This window comes from Brassica napus, chromosome A1 (genome assembly GCF_020379485.1).
Source record: "Brassica napus cultivar Da-Ae chromosome A1, Da-Ae, whole genome shotgun sequence".
In the NCBI taxonomy this organism is placed as follows: domain Eukaryota; kingdom Viridiplantae; phylum Streptophyta; class Magnoliopsida; order Brassicales; family Brassicaceae; genus Brassica; species Brassica napus.
The window spans coordinates 25,812,454-25,827,360 of NC_063434.1; the positions used below are offsets into that span (position 1 = coordinate 25,812,454).

General features: G+C 33.5%; 1 protein-coding gene and 1 long non-coding RNA gene across 3 annotated transcripts; both read right to left on the reverse strand.

Moving 5' to 3' along the window:
- Window positions 1-2,460: 2,460 nt before the first annotated feature.
- Window positions 2,461-4,536, reverse strand: LOC106381025 (nitrile-specifier protein 2). The gene is made up of 4 exons (XM_048738953.1): window positions 4,516-4,536; window positions 4,198-4,432; window positions 3,836-4,096; window positions 2,461-3,594 (listed from the first exon to the last, which is right to left on the reverse strand). The coding sequence occupies exons 2-4, from the start codon at window positions 4,390-4,392 to the stop codon at window positions 2,647-2,649; spliced, it is 1,404 nt and encodes a 467-aa protein (XP_048594910.1). The 5' UTR covers window positions 4,393-4,432; window positions 4,516-4,536; the 3' UTR covers window positions 2,461-2,646.
- Window positions 4,537-11,221: 6,685 nt separating this feature from the next.
- On the reverse strand, window positions 11,222-12,708 carry LOC125577439. Of its 2 annotated transcripts, none has more exons than XR_007315855.1 (5): window positions 12,485-12,708; window positions 12,225-12,397; window positions 12,023-12,093; window positions 11,536-11,820; window positions 11,222-11,428 (listed from the first exon to the last, which is right to left on the reverse strand). It is a non-coding gene; the product is annotated as an uncharacterized LOC125577439 (long non-coding RNA). The 2 variants fall into 2 exon arrangements; XR_007315854.1 differs by having other exon boundaries at window positions 12,225-12,377; window positions 12,485-12,705.
- Window positions 12,709-14,907: the final 2,199 nt, after the last annotated feature.

A 14,907-nucleotide genomic window follows, 5' to 3' on the forward strand; every position in this document is an offset into this window, starting at 1 on the left:
AATTGTAAATAATGCTTAATTTGCTGCAAAAAAAAAAGTGGTTACACTAAACGAAGTTGTTACACACGTTATATTATTATTATGGACACGTGAGGAAAAGGCTCCACGTATTCTTAAGTTGTACATTTCTGTGTATGTGAACCTTTACCAGTAACGGATAAAAACTTAACATCACAATTCAAATGGATTCATATCAGTATTTTTCTATTACTAATAAAAATCTATACGGTTAAAATCGAAGTCACATTTGTTCTAATATGTGATTGTTAATCTGGACTATCTCTTAGAAAAATTATTAAATGTACATTTTTATTATCCTAACAATAAATTCTTATTTAAAACAAATTTAATACCTTTTATTTATTCCTGAAATCATATAGTATCTATTCTCTGTAAAACCAACCGACTAATATCATCATCAATCTAATTAATTATATACCATGTCGTTGTTCTTTCATGAATCACTTGCTAATATCAACACCAAAACCATTATTCTATTAGACATTGTCGTATGCCTCATATAACACTTCTTCTACATTATACATTACTTCTTCTGTCAGCAAGATCAAATATGTTTCCTAACTTAGGTCACAATTAATATTATCATTCAGAACCAAATTTATATCAGACTCAGTCGTATACCAATTTGATGTATTTGAATTTATTTTTGAATTTAATTAAGCAAGGAAAATATAACCGATGCCAAATACTCTAGGTTGAGTATTTGTTAATAGTTCAAGACATCAACAGAAAAAGTATGGCTTTTTGTACATCAACATAGACGATTTCTAAAAGGTATATAGATGATTTCTAAAAAAAATCAAATTGTATTCGGTAATTCTTTCATGCTATTAGAAAATTGTAACAAACCTATTTAATATTAAACATTCATCAATTGTCTAATAATCAATAATATAAATATAGTATATGATCTTCAAATGTATTGGCGTTGTTTGAATATTAGATAAGAAATTGTTTGTTTTGATAGAAAAAAAAGATAATAATTTGTTAGATATTATACTTCGGATATTTTATTAGCGTAAATTATGGAAACTTAACAAGCATACACCAACTTTGAGAATATCTCTAAAATTCTCATTATTTACTAAATATTCAGTTATATAGAGACCAATAAATATAGAGGAAGTAGATCAAAAAATTGAAAGCTAACATGTATTTATATAACCATCAAACTAGGTTTAAACAACAAAATATCTCGACACGGATCAAAGTTTAGTAAAATTTTAATAGCGCAAGTCCGATGACTAAAAGAACAAGAATAATACGATAATATAATATAATAAAACTGAAATGGTAGCAAGACATCACACTCTCTCTCTATATATATATATATGTTGAATTATTGGTTGTAACATAATATTATCTTTGAACCCTAAAATATTATTTTATTAAATGACCATTTAGGTAAAAGAAATCAAACATTTGTAAGTATGATTCTAATAAGTGGTAACAGAATCCTATTTTAATTTTCTCTTTGTTTCAACTATTGATTTAATTTAGTTTCTTTTGATTTTGTTTCAAACATCAAAATGTAAGTATGAAACAGTACAGCTGTAACTGGAATGCCATTTTGTAGAATAAAATTGTTTGAAATACATCATTTGATAGAATTAAAAAAATCTTCACGAGTTACAATGAAAAATTGTTTAAAGTAATTCCACATATGCCATTTTTTAATAAAACAAAAAATAAATCATTTGTAAAACATATTCTTTTGTTCAGGAGTTTTGAAACCTTCGTGAAACCATAGAATGCATATAATTCATTATTTCATTAATAATGTCAGTTTTTATTCCACTTCATTCACCATTCCATTTTTAGTATTCACAAAACAATCATTCATATTATTCAGCATATTCCATATAGGGAAAACCAGTTACAGCCCATACATAATTTCAAGAAATTATGATAAATACAGTAGTAAATCTATTAAGAAAATACACTTTGCAAGGTGAAACTAATGTTACCGTTACTTGGTATTTGGTAAAGTGGAATAGAAAATTATCAATCTATTGGTGAAAAGTAGTTGCAACCAAGCAAAAAAATAGTAACAACCAAACAGCTACCATACGTTTTTTTAGAAAGTGGCAAACCACAGAAAGGCATGATTTACCTAACATGTTCACGCAATGACGAAGTCCTTGCGAATAAAGGAATGCATGAGTTTGATTCCCACATGTCAGTCAAGATTTTTCTCTTCACCATTTTCGTGTGCGCGTGTGACCAGAGAATCAAAACACAACCAGAAAAACACACACGCACACACGCTAAATATGCACAATTAGATGATTGTGTTTGTTTGCATGTGAGCATATAAAATATAAACATAACTAACTTTTGTAGCCGATAATTATATATCTTAGCTAGAAAGTAGCACAAATGATTTTATTCATGATAAATGGCTCATTTCGGAGTTTCCAACACATACATCATTGCTCATTTAGTTATAAACCAAGAAAACAATTTATTGATACAAACACGAAACATGAAACAAACATACAGAAAAAAAAAACGAACAAGCTGATAAAGGATCATATGGTATCAACCACCATGATCCTCCCTTATTGAATGACATAGACACAACACAATCACAAATAGTTATCACCAAACGACTTTTCAAAGTATTTAAGCTGACTCAATCCCATAAAAGAAGAGATCATCAAAGCGGCCATTGGTCTGAGCTTTCCCACCATGCATCACCAGCCCTTTCTTACCATCAATAGTTCCACTCGTGGAAGCCGACCATCCCCTAATATCTGGAGTCTCCTCGTCTTCACCCAACTTATCCAACCTCTCCCACTTTAATGTCTCTGTGTCCAGCGCAAAGGTCCCACCGATCAATTGTCCCGGGCCAACGTGAGCTTGTGGATCCATCGCAACCTCACCTCCAAATATCACAATGTGTTTACCAACAACCGCACAAGCGAAAACACTCCTCGCGGAAGGCTTCTCTCCGAACGTTTCCACTTGTGTCCACTTGTCTTCAACAGGATCGTAGTAATGAACATCATCTACTTCACAACCGTTGAATCCATAAACCACCCAAACCTTCCCTTGCACTACTTCGAGCCCAGCTCCTCCTCTTATGCTAACGGATTCTCCTGGAGTCGCACACTGCACCCACTTCTGATCAACGATGTTGTAAGCGTCTAGGTTCTTGAGCCGCTCCGTAGCACTCACTCCACCGAAAACATAAACGTTGTTCTCATCGGCTGCCATAGAGTGGAAGCTACGAGGAATGGGTCCCTCTTCGACCGGAGTTAGCAGTTTCCACTCGTTCTTTGTCGTGTCAAAAGAGTAGAAGCCGTTGTATTTTCTGGAAGCGTCTCGGCCTCCAAAGACATAGAGGGTTGATCCAATAGACACCATGCGGACGCCTAAGCAAGAGAGGTGGGGAACATCTCCTGTGGCTGGAGAAATTGACCATGTCCGGGTCTCAAGGTCAAAGACGTAAAGGTCTTTGTCGATGGGCTGATTTGGTATGAGCTCGCCACCAAATGCGTAAATCTTGTTTCCTACCTGTGCTATGGCATGTGAGCATCTTAGCCCAGGAGCCTGTCCCTTTTGCTCCACCTAAAAAATATTTTAAGAGCTTTATGTTCTGATTAGTTACACGCGCGCGGAATTATTCAATTATTCGATGATTCCCCAATTTTTTAATTTTTTACGTCACATTCCCTAAATTTTAGTTCAAAGTTAGTTAAACTAGAGTTATATATATAACCACCATTTTTTGGATTTTCAATTCAATCAAACATTTTCCAGTGATTCAGTGTATTATCAATAAAATCATTAGTTAATTGAGTTGTGTTACCTTAATCCACTTCCCTTGCAATTTAGGAGTTGATGGGAAAGTAACATAGGCTCCAAGGGAGTGTAGAACATCGCTCGAACGCCCGTGAAACCCAATGATTTTGCCACCATGGAGAACAAACTTAACCCCTGGACTTGTCTCGATGTGCTTATTGGTTTTGCCTTTATAAGTCTCGAACTTGAGATCCACGATTGTTTCTTCGGTTGCTTTATCACGGAATGCTTCCACGTATATGAGGTAGTCATCTGCATCAACCTCAAACTACAAAGGAAAAAAAAACAAAAATAACTCTCAAGGCGAAACCAATATTGAACAAAATTGACATTTTCAACAAAGTAAATAATAGTATCTATTATTATTACCTCCTCAGTTCCTAGCAGCGTCTTTTTTCCATGTTCATTCCCAACAACCACTTCAGAACCATCGACATATTCAAACTTGACGAAGGCTATACAATCTTGGCCTTGACCTACATATATTTTTCTAATACCGTCGTGAACACCATCATCCCATACACCTCCTTTCTTACCACCCTTTGCTTCCAGCTTTTGGGCCATCTGTTTTACCTACGCTTGATAACCTTGCGAATATCTTACAACCTGTAATTACGAAAATAATTAAATCCTAGACAAACTACAATAATATGGAAGAGATGGATTATAGGGAAGTTGAGAGAGCTGACCTTAGAAGAAAGTAATGCTTTGTGCAGTGATCTATATTTGGAAATCGCATGGGTATTTATCGACCCATGGGAAGGTCACGTCGACATATTTCTTGATATTTTAATATCATCTCGTGATCCACGAGACATTGAATAAATTAAGAATGAATGAATACATGTTAGTAGACGACGACAAGCAGTTGATATGAAAGATTTTGGAATTTTCACTATTATACAGCTATTTATTTAATGGTACTAAAAGACAGTCCAACTCATCTGCCAACCGATTTTTACTTTCTATTTCTATACTGATAAATGAATATAAAACTTTCGGTTCTAAATTGACTTGATTTATTAGTGTTATTATTATTATGATATTTATAATTTTTTCCATTTTTAGTTTTGGTGAAAAAAATGAAATAAGCATTTCAAATATCTAGAAACACAAGAATTATAAGAACAACGCTTTTTATTGTTTTAGAAACTACTCAAAACTAAAACTTTCAATATATTTTTCTTAGATCATGTATCTCAATCTTACGATCTCCATTAGATTTCTACTTATATGAAAGACAATTCTTTTTAACAGTTAAGATATGAAAAACACAAACTTAATCTAATAGAAAACTTCATTTCTCATATTTCTAGATTTCTTTATTGTGTTTATCTTAACATATTAAACATCTAATAATATGTTAAATTTCCACAAGTTTGAAATTATCCAACATTCACCCCTTTAATACCAACTTGAATTAGGGAGATCAATTTTGTTGAACTCCGATTAAGCTCCTCATTTGCTAGAACTTAATCCTTACTAATGGCTTGGTAAGGATGTCGGCCTTCTGCTCAACACCCGACACATGCTCCGATTTGCCCATTCTCCACATACTCACGAATGAAGTGATACTTCTTGAGTACATGCTTACTCCTTCCATGAAAAATTGGATTCTTCGCTAGAGCAATGGTTGATTTGTTTTTGATCCTAAGCTTGACCTTCTCGCCTTCTTTACTTAGTATCTCACTCAACAACTCCTTGATCCATATAGCTTGTTTTGTTGCTTCTGGTTCTGCCATGAACTTTGCTTCGCATGATGATAATGCACCATCTGCTGCTTTTGCAATGTCCAAGTGATCAACGATGAACCGTAGTAGAATGCATGTCCTGACGTGCTCTTCTCCTCATCAACATCAATGTTGCGACTTATGTTTCTGCCATGAACTTTGCTTCGCATGATGATAATGCACCATCTGCTACTTTTGCAATGTCCAAGTGATCAACGATGAACCGTAGTAGAATGCATGTCCTGACGTGTTCTTCTCTTCATCAACATCAATGTTGCGACTTCTGTCACTGTAACCAACGACACTCCTTGACCCATCTCTCTTGAAGAACAGACTAAAGTTTGTTGTTCCTTTCACATACGGCAGTATGTGCTTGATGGCTTGTCCATGAGTCTCTAGGATTGTCCATGTATCTACTAAGAACACCAACTACGTAACACATGTCGGGTCTTGTGTGAAGCAGATACCTCAAATATTTTATGATTCTTTTGAACTCTGTAGCATCTATCTCTTGTTCATCTTCAGCTTTTGAGATTTTCAAGTTCGCCTCCATTGGAACTTGAGTTGCGTTACACGCTTCCATATTTGTGTCACAAAGTATTCCTTGAGAATACCTTTCTTGTTTTATTCTGATTTCGTTTGTTCCTTGAATCATCTCTATGCCAAGGTAATACGTTAGCTTACCTAGATCTGACATCTCAAACTTCTTAGACATCTATTCCTTGAATTTCTTAATCACCTTAAGCAAAGTTCCCGTCAAAAATAGATCATCAACGTAGATGGCTATGATCAAGACGTCTCCTCCTTTAGTCTTGCGGTACACTGATGGTTCCTTCGTGAACTTCTTAAATCTCATCTCCTTGAGAACCTGATCGAGTTTCAAATTCCATGCTATGGGCGCCTGACGTAATCCATACAAAGCCTTGTGTAACACATAAACTCGATTCTCTTCTCATTTCTTCCCAGAACCAGTCGGTCTATCTACAAGCTAATATATCTTGTTTCTTGTGATAGGTTTCAACTCGTCTGCCATAGCTTCAACCCAATTTTCTTCACAAGATGCATCTGAGGCAAACTCTTTCTCTATCGGTGCAACCTAGATTGAACTTAGATGAGGCAAACTCGTCTCCTTCATCGCTGAAACCTAGATTAGCTGAGGCAAACTCTCCTCCTCTATCGGTGTGACCTCTTTTGAACCGATAGAATGCCTCACGATTATTTGCTGGCGTTGGTGGTGAGATTCGTCCACACAAATCTCCAAGCAATAATCCCAATGGCTTTTGTGTACAAACTGTGGCCTTAGTCGGGAATGAGTCTTTGATTTGCTTCTCTGCAAGACATGTGTCACACACACAGCTTCTCCGTGTGATACTCTCGAGAATTAGAGACATGTGTCACACACATGGCTTCTCCGTGTGTTACACTCGGGAATTAATGTCCAATTTTCTTTCATGTTAGACATGCATCAGATACGCTTCTTCCGTGTGTTGCACATGACATTCTTCTGACCATCTCCTTTTTTACCATGTTGTTTATAACTCCATAGCTTATATGTCTTAGTCGAGCATGCCATCTCCATGTAACATTTTCATCCCTGACATGTAAACACTCTAGATAGCTTATCTCCATAGAGGTCTTGTAGAGGCAATTTGGAAATCTTGTAACACGTACTAGCAACCTTTCATGCGAACCTGTGACCGTTAGTATACATCTTTCATGTTACCCTCATATCCATTTTCTGTTGTTTTCCCAAAACTCAATATTTTGTGCTTCAGGTTTGGTATGTAATATATGTCTTTTGAGTGCCTTTTTTTTCTCTAGTCTTGCACACAAAAGGTAACCACACCCTTTCCTACAATGGCAACACACGATCCATCACCAAACTTTACCTTAACTTTGGTGTTGAGATTCAAAATCGAAAAGAACTCCTTGTTTTCCATCATGTGATTACTCGCTCCATTATCCAAATACCAAACACTTGCATTGCCTTTGTCGATATCAAGATTCTTTGGAATCACCTTATCTTCGTTCAAGAACACCACCTCGTGTACATAGAGTGCATCGGCCTCTTCTGTCTCGTTTAGGTTGGTTTCTTAATTCTTCTTTGTCTTCTCTGGACAGACTGTTGCGTAGTTAACAAGCTTGCCACATCTCCAACATATCAACTTTGAATGATTCTTCTTCGAGTTGTTATCTTCAGTGTGTGAGGCATGATTTTTGTTGTGTGACCTACCTTGACCTCTGCATCTACCATTCCGTCTTCTTCCTCTCCCACGGGAATTCTCATAGCCCCTCTGACTATGATTATCATTGTTCGAAAACATCAGCTTCCCTTGGTGTTCTTTCTGAGTTTCTTCTCCTACACGCTCCTTGTACGCCTTAAGCCTTCCAACTATTTCCTCAAAACCTGTCTTATTGAGGTCTAGGATTTGCTCAAGCGACGCTACGATCTGGATGTACTTGTATCTCGGAAGACCCTTCAAGATCTTCTTAATCATCTTAGATTCTTCTATGCTCTCTCCCAACGAGGTTGCTTTGGATGATAGGCCCGATATCTTCCCCGCAAAGTCATCGACTGTATCGTTATCATCCATCTTCAACCTATCAAACTCTGTCATCAACGTCTGAAGTCTCGCCTCCCTTACGCGATCAGCTCCTTGGTGTCGCGACTTGATGGCATTCCAAATCTCTTTTGATGCGGTTTGTTCTCTCACCTAGAGAATCAATGTGTCAGGAACAGATTGAAACAAAAGAGCTATCACAATATCGTTCTTCTTTTGATCATCTGAACCAGGTTCGATCATGTCCCACACTTCATGAACACGAAGTAGAACCTTCATCCTCATCGACCAAACTGTGTAGTTTATCTATGTCAACATCAAACATTGGATGGATGCAGATCCATGGTCCTTCGTGCGTAGAGTCCTAGTCACGTCTGCCATCTTGCTTACACGATCTCTTGTTCACAAGCACCAGGATCTTAGCTTCAACTTAAGCTTAGATCAAGTCTCCAACCTGAGGCTCTTAATGATGGTAACAGTCCAACATGGCTCTGATACCAATTCAAATCTCTAGAAACACACGAATTATAAGAACAACTTTTCTTATTGCTTTAGAAACTACTCAAAACTAAAATTCTCAATATGTTTCTATTAGATCATGTATCTCGATCTTCTGATCTTATGGAACACCTCTCTATTAGATCTTTATTTATATGAAAGATAATTGTCTTTAACATGTGGGATATGAAAAACACAAAACTAATCTACTAGAGAACTTCATTTTTCCTATTTCTAGATTTTCTTATTGTGTTTATTTTAACATATTAAACATCTAATAATATGTTAAGTTTCCACAAATTTGAAATTATCCATCAACAACATTCCCTCAGATTTATTCTTTTAATTCATATTCTGATGAAATAAAATCATTATATGCCATAATATTAATTATCTGTAATGTATACCAGTCTTTATATATTATTTGAGAAATATTTCTAGTAAACAAAGTTAACTTATTTTCAAAATATAATTAGATTTTTTATTAAAAATAAATTTAAATTATAAAAACGTAAATAAAACAATTATTATTTTATTGATTTCAGTTACTTATTTACTTATAATATATATTTAAAGTAACATTTAAAAAATATCTTAATTTTATTAAACTTACAGAATATCTTCACTTATGTTTCTATATTCTTAGTTATTAAACTATTGAAACCAAACGATTTTTTTTTAATAAACCAACTCACATCTTATCCCCCTTAAAAAAATTAGTATTTGTATACTTTGAATTGACCATACCAAGAACAAAATGACCACAAATTTTAATAAAAACATGTAATGTTGTAATTTATAATTTATATTAGTGTTATTAATGTATCATCCAGATTCATATCCACATTACGCATATTTCCTTTGATTCTTTAAAAGTATATAATATGCATATATATATATATATATATTATTCCCCTAAATAGTAAATATATCATCAATGTCACGTGGTTACTTCAAATAGACTTATAACTTTTACTTAATGTATCGAAAAGTTGCTGGAAAATAATAAAAGAAGAAAATAGAGGAAAGAATTATATTGCTCTACCTAATAGGCTGAATTTTCCTCTATTTCAACTTGTTCCTTTCCTCTATTATAAACACCTGAATCATGTTGCTCTACCTAATACACTTTAATCTTTCAATATGGCCGACTGGTGATACCCGTGACTTTATAAATGGACCCCATTTTAAGATACAATATTTACAATACTATAATTAGTAAACAGTACTACATGTTTTCGGCCTGTCTTAGTTCTGCTGTTACTTGTAGCAGCCTGATCTTTTCTGTTCTTCGATTTGGTTGTCAAGCTTGCCAGGCGCTCATCCTTGGTTTCAGGGGCGGATCTACAGTGAGATCTAATGTGTAATTAATAACATTTGCAAAAAATATAATAATATAAATTTATTAGGAATTGAATAAAATTAGTGTTATTGTTGATTTAAAAGTTTATAGTTGTTTATATGTTGTTATTAACAGTTTATAATATTTATTAATATTTTTTAAATAAATTAATTTAGTATTATTATTAATTTTGTGTCTCCGTCAAATAATTTGTCAGGCTCCACCACTGCTTGGTTCGTTTGGCTGTCTCTATGTAAACTTCCGGTGGTTATGGGTTTTTAGGCTACTTGTCTTCTTTAAAGCTGTGAACTTCTTTGCACTTTAGAGTTTTGGTTTGACTTATCCTCTGTCTTTGTGCACCCGTGTTTGGGTTTTAGTGTCCCGTCTTTGGGTTTTAGATTGTGGGGATATCATTGTTTTCCACCAGCTTATTATTTCATCTTTGGATCAATATAATTTCAGATGGAAAAAAAAAATGTTGTTACGAGTCTCAGGTTTCTTTTTTCTTTTTCTTTTTTTTGTCAACAGGTTTTCTTTTCTAACTCTGTTTCGGGGTGTACTTGACCATGATTTTCTTGTCTTCAAATATAACCTTAGTGCTGTTCCTTTTTTTTTGTTTTCATGTTTAAAGAAACATTTTCCCTTCCTCTACTTGTTTTTTTTTTCAGTTTGGTGCTTGCGACTCTAGGGGGTTTATGTGTTCGTCGTCTCTGTTTCTAAAAAAGTCTCGATTTTTTGTATAACTCAAACTTATAATATAATGAAAACTAGGGCCAGACCCGCCCTACGGGCGGGTAAGCAAATGAACGAAATAATATAAATATATTTAAAATTTAAAGAAATTTTTAAGTTTATTTTTAACTATAATTTTTACTATCAATTTTTTTATAGAAATTATATATTTGTTATTAAATTAAATCAATTTATAAAAGAATAAAACTATTTTACTTCGTTCACAATATTTTTTTTTAATTTAATTTATAATACATTTCTTTTTAAATTTTACAATTAAAACAATTAGAAAAAGCCAATTTGTTATTTAAAAAAAAAGCAAGTACCATAAAAATATAATAATAATTGTTACTGTTTAATATTTTAAAATAACGTGTTAGGTTATATATTGATGTATTATTATATTTCCTTCATCAATATCACTTTCTTCTTCTTCTTCTTCTTAAACAAAAACAAAATTATTTTAGAATTTGTTGATCATATCGTATTGTTGCAAAGTTTTCTCAACCATCACGTGAAGAGAGTACGTCTTGGCTAAACATGTTTTATTTTCAAGTATTTGTTTGTTCTTGATTCTCACAAACATAAACCAATTTATATATTCTTCAGGTCATTGGAGAAACATATAATTTACAAAGGATAATAAGACGTTTTCCATTAGAAAATAAAATACTGGTCGTAGCTTTTGCTTCCACAGATATAACTCTGGTTCTCATTGCTAACTTAAAAGCCATAACCTGCAAACCAAGCAACATAAATATCAGAAAAGGGTTAATAGCAGGAGCTGCTGATTCAGGCTCCTTGATCGCAAGAACAACACAATCAGACATGAAGAATGTCTTACCCATTGAAAAGGCATGCTTTAAGTAATCATCTCCTTGAGTCCATCCACAGCCCAAGACACTATTACCAAACTGAAACCAACTCCAGTGTTGAAGAACTTGTTTGTGCAAAAGGGTACACGACTTGAAGCAAGGCTACATATCACAGTGAACCGCTTAGTGATACCAGTTCCAGCAGTAGTGATAGAAATCTGAGTAACAAACTCTGAGATCTATCCGCATGATCTCTGTATAGAGAGTGTTGCTGTTCTTTTGTGTTTGGGAGATAATGCAAGTGAATTCTCAATCTGTTTGCGGGTAGCCAAGACAGAGTCTCAATGGATTAGTTTGTTGAAGGCTTAAAGCATTCTAGACATGAAAATGGCTCTATGCAATAATCTCAGCAGCAAAAATTCATAGTAACTACAGAAACTCAAACAACAATCAACTTCAAGCCAGTTTTGAATTTCTTAAACATGCAAAGACTAAACAGGAGAAAGGTGAACTTACAGCTTCAAACATACTTTTTGCAGTTGTATCTCGTACATAAATCGCCCTCTTCAAGGTGTCCAAAGTTTCACCTGCATATTTATGAAACATATTAGAAAAAAACTGCACAACATAACTTTTCCGTTTGGATTCAACTCTTCCAGCAACAATTCTTTGGGAGCTTGGACTGAATCCACAATTAAACGTAGAACAAAATACCTACCAAGAAACAGTTTTTAATCAAGAGACCAAAGAGAAACTAACACCAGCACCAGTTTAGTTTCTTAAAGAGAAACTAACATCAACATCGTATTTGTTTCCTGGCCTCTTAGAAACAGAGCAAGCGAACTTCAACGGTGGAAGAGGAGCGGACAATCTACAAATCAGAGAGGAAGACTGACACGTTAGCCATAGCACACAATTATTATCTACTGGGTTGTTTAGAACGAATGAGAGAATGATTTTGAAAAGAGGAAAGCATACCTTTTTATAGTCGAAATCCACCGCCTTGTATAACAAAAATTCGCATTGATTGTAGATCGTGGATGACCATTAATGGAGAGTTTAAAGAGGATAATTCGGTTACTTGTATCGTTTCGAACTGTAAGGAAGAAGATGAAAGATCGTCTGCACAACTATAATCTCCATCAGTTCTGGTGACGGGAAAGAAGAACACGCCATACCCTAATAGTAAACGCGGCGTTTTATCAAAGGAAAATAGTATATAAGGTTTGGGCTCGACTGAGAGCTGAAACAGCCCAACAAATGTAAAGCCCGTATGGATGGGAAGAATGATTAAATGATTCGCAGCATTTTAAAAAACAGGACACGTGTCACGCTCCCAGCCTCCGACTTTCTGACGTTGACGATGACGTGACGCGCCCAGAAGAGAGGAAACTGTACTTTGTATATAAAGATTACACAGAAAAATAACGGAAAAATCTTTAAAAAATTAAATATTTTTAGTTGTGTGATATGATCCTCAAATTAACCTTGAACTAGAACTTTTGTAACCTAAACCTAATTGTAAAAAAAAGATGAACCGATTCATTCCTTCTTTACAAATTGATGTTGAACTAGAACTTAATAAACTTCTACAAACTCAATAAATTTGGATACCCCCAGTGATGATAGTGTGACAACTATTGGCTCAATTATAAAAAGAGACCCCACTCTAAGGGAGGTCTATTATGATTTATGGGATACGTTACGCTTACACATATCCTCTAAACAGCGAAAATCTCTTTGAATTATAACATAATGGTGTTTTCTGCAATGAGTAGTCAAGCGCGAACGGCTGAACAAAAGAACGAAGAAATAAATAATTTATAAATAACTATTAAAAAAATCTGATACGAAAAACAAGTGTATATAAAATAAGTTATCTCAATGAAGTAGATAGGAACATTTTAATATCTTATTGATTTTATATGATGCAATAAACAAGAGGATTTTGTTTTGTTTTTGTTTTTAAATTATCTGATACGACTAAAATATAAAATATATGTTAGTAATTTGTTTGTTTACCTTTTTGATGTTTTCTATAAATTCAACCATTTATTTTAATAATTATTTTCATTGTAAAATTATTTCTAAAATAGTTTTATAAACGAACAGTCAAATTCAATAACTCAAACAAAAATAAATAAGTAAACAGTATAAAAAAATTAAATGATGACTAAAATAACTACATTTTATATTATCTTTATTTATATTTTATATGAATAATTTTAATTTTAAAAATAATAATAAAATACTAACTAATTATTATTATTTAAATATTTATAAGTATTTATATCCATTCATCTAGTATAGTTAATTTAACGTGGACAACGACAATACTAATTTAATTGTCACATGATACAAACACCATCTCCTTTTCATACATAAATTCAACTCTCTTTTATACTTCTTTCTTTTTCAAAAATTGCTATATTTTTCAGAAGATCAACTGTTCTTTATTCTATCAGTTTCGCTTTAAAATGCTGGACAAGTAAAAAATTATCTATTGATGAGACAAATCAACAATATGGAAATATGATAAGTAATAACAAAAAGTTAAACACAATCGAAATCTAAATAATAAGAATTATGAATCTACATCAATATATTATTCAGAACAATTCTATAAACTATTCATGTATGTTTCGTTGATTACATATTAATGTATCTTAAATATCCATATTAATGCAGTTACAAAAAAAAATCCATATTAATGTGCCGGCCAGAAACTTTTGGTCATCGTATCTTCTTTTTAAAATTAAAGTCTAAAGAGACGACACTACATGCGTTTCCAGTACAAGGCCAACAATATACTTTGCTCAAATGAAGGGATGAAGACTCTCTGGTACACACTCCATCAAACTGAAATTAGGTGAAAGCTTCACAAGGATCATGAGCAAAATCCTACTGGCTTTTCTTATATCTAAAATATCCATAAGTTTTCACTCTTTAATTGTATACAATACAATATGACTTTTTGGAGATGGGGGTGTTGGGTATCAAAAAAGATAAGCATAAATAAAACAATGTTACGTATTCTATTTATGATTACTAGATCTTTTGTTCACGCTACGCGTGGATAATGTGTTAAATATTTTTTCCAATAATTTTCTTATGTGTATTTTATAATGTTCAACAAAACTTGTAGCGAAAATACATAAAGTCTAGAATGTTAGATTAAGTGGAAAAAAAAGAGATAATGATTGAAAGTCTAATTCCATTTTAGTCGGTGTTTTAGTTCCATTAATATAAGGTTTCTTTGATTCTTTTACTTGGAGGCTGCGTTTAAAGCGTTCAAAGTTATTCTAGTAATCGAAAGGGTTTTTAATGAGAAAGGTTTGCTGTCAAATTTGTTCTCAAATATTGTTAACCACAGATGGTCAAACTGTTAGCCGAATATTTGA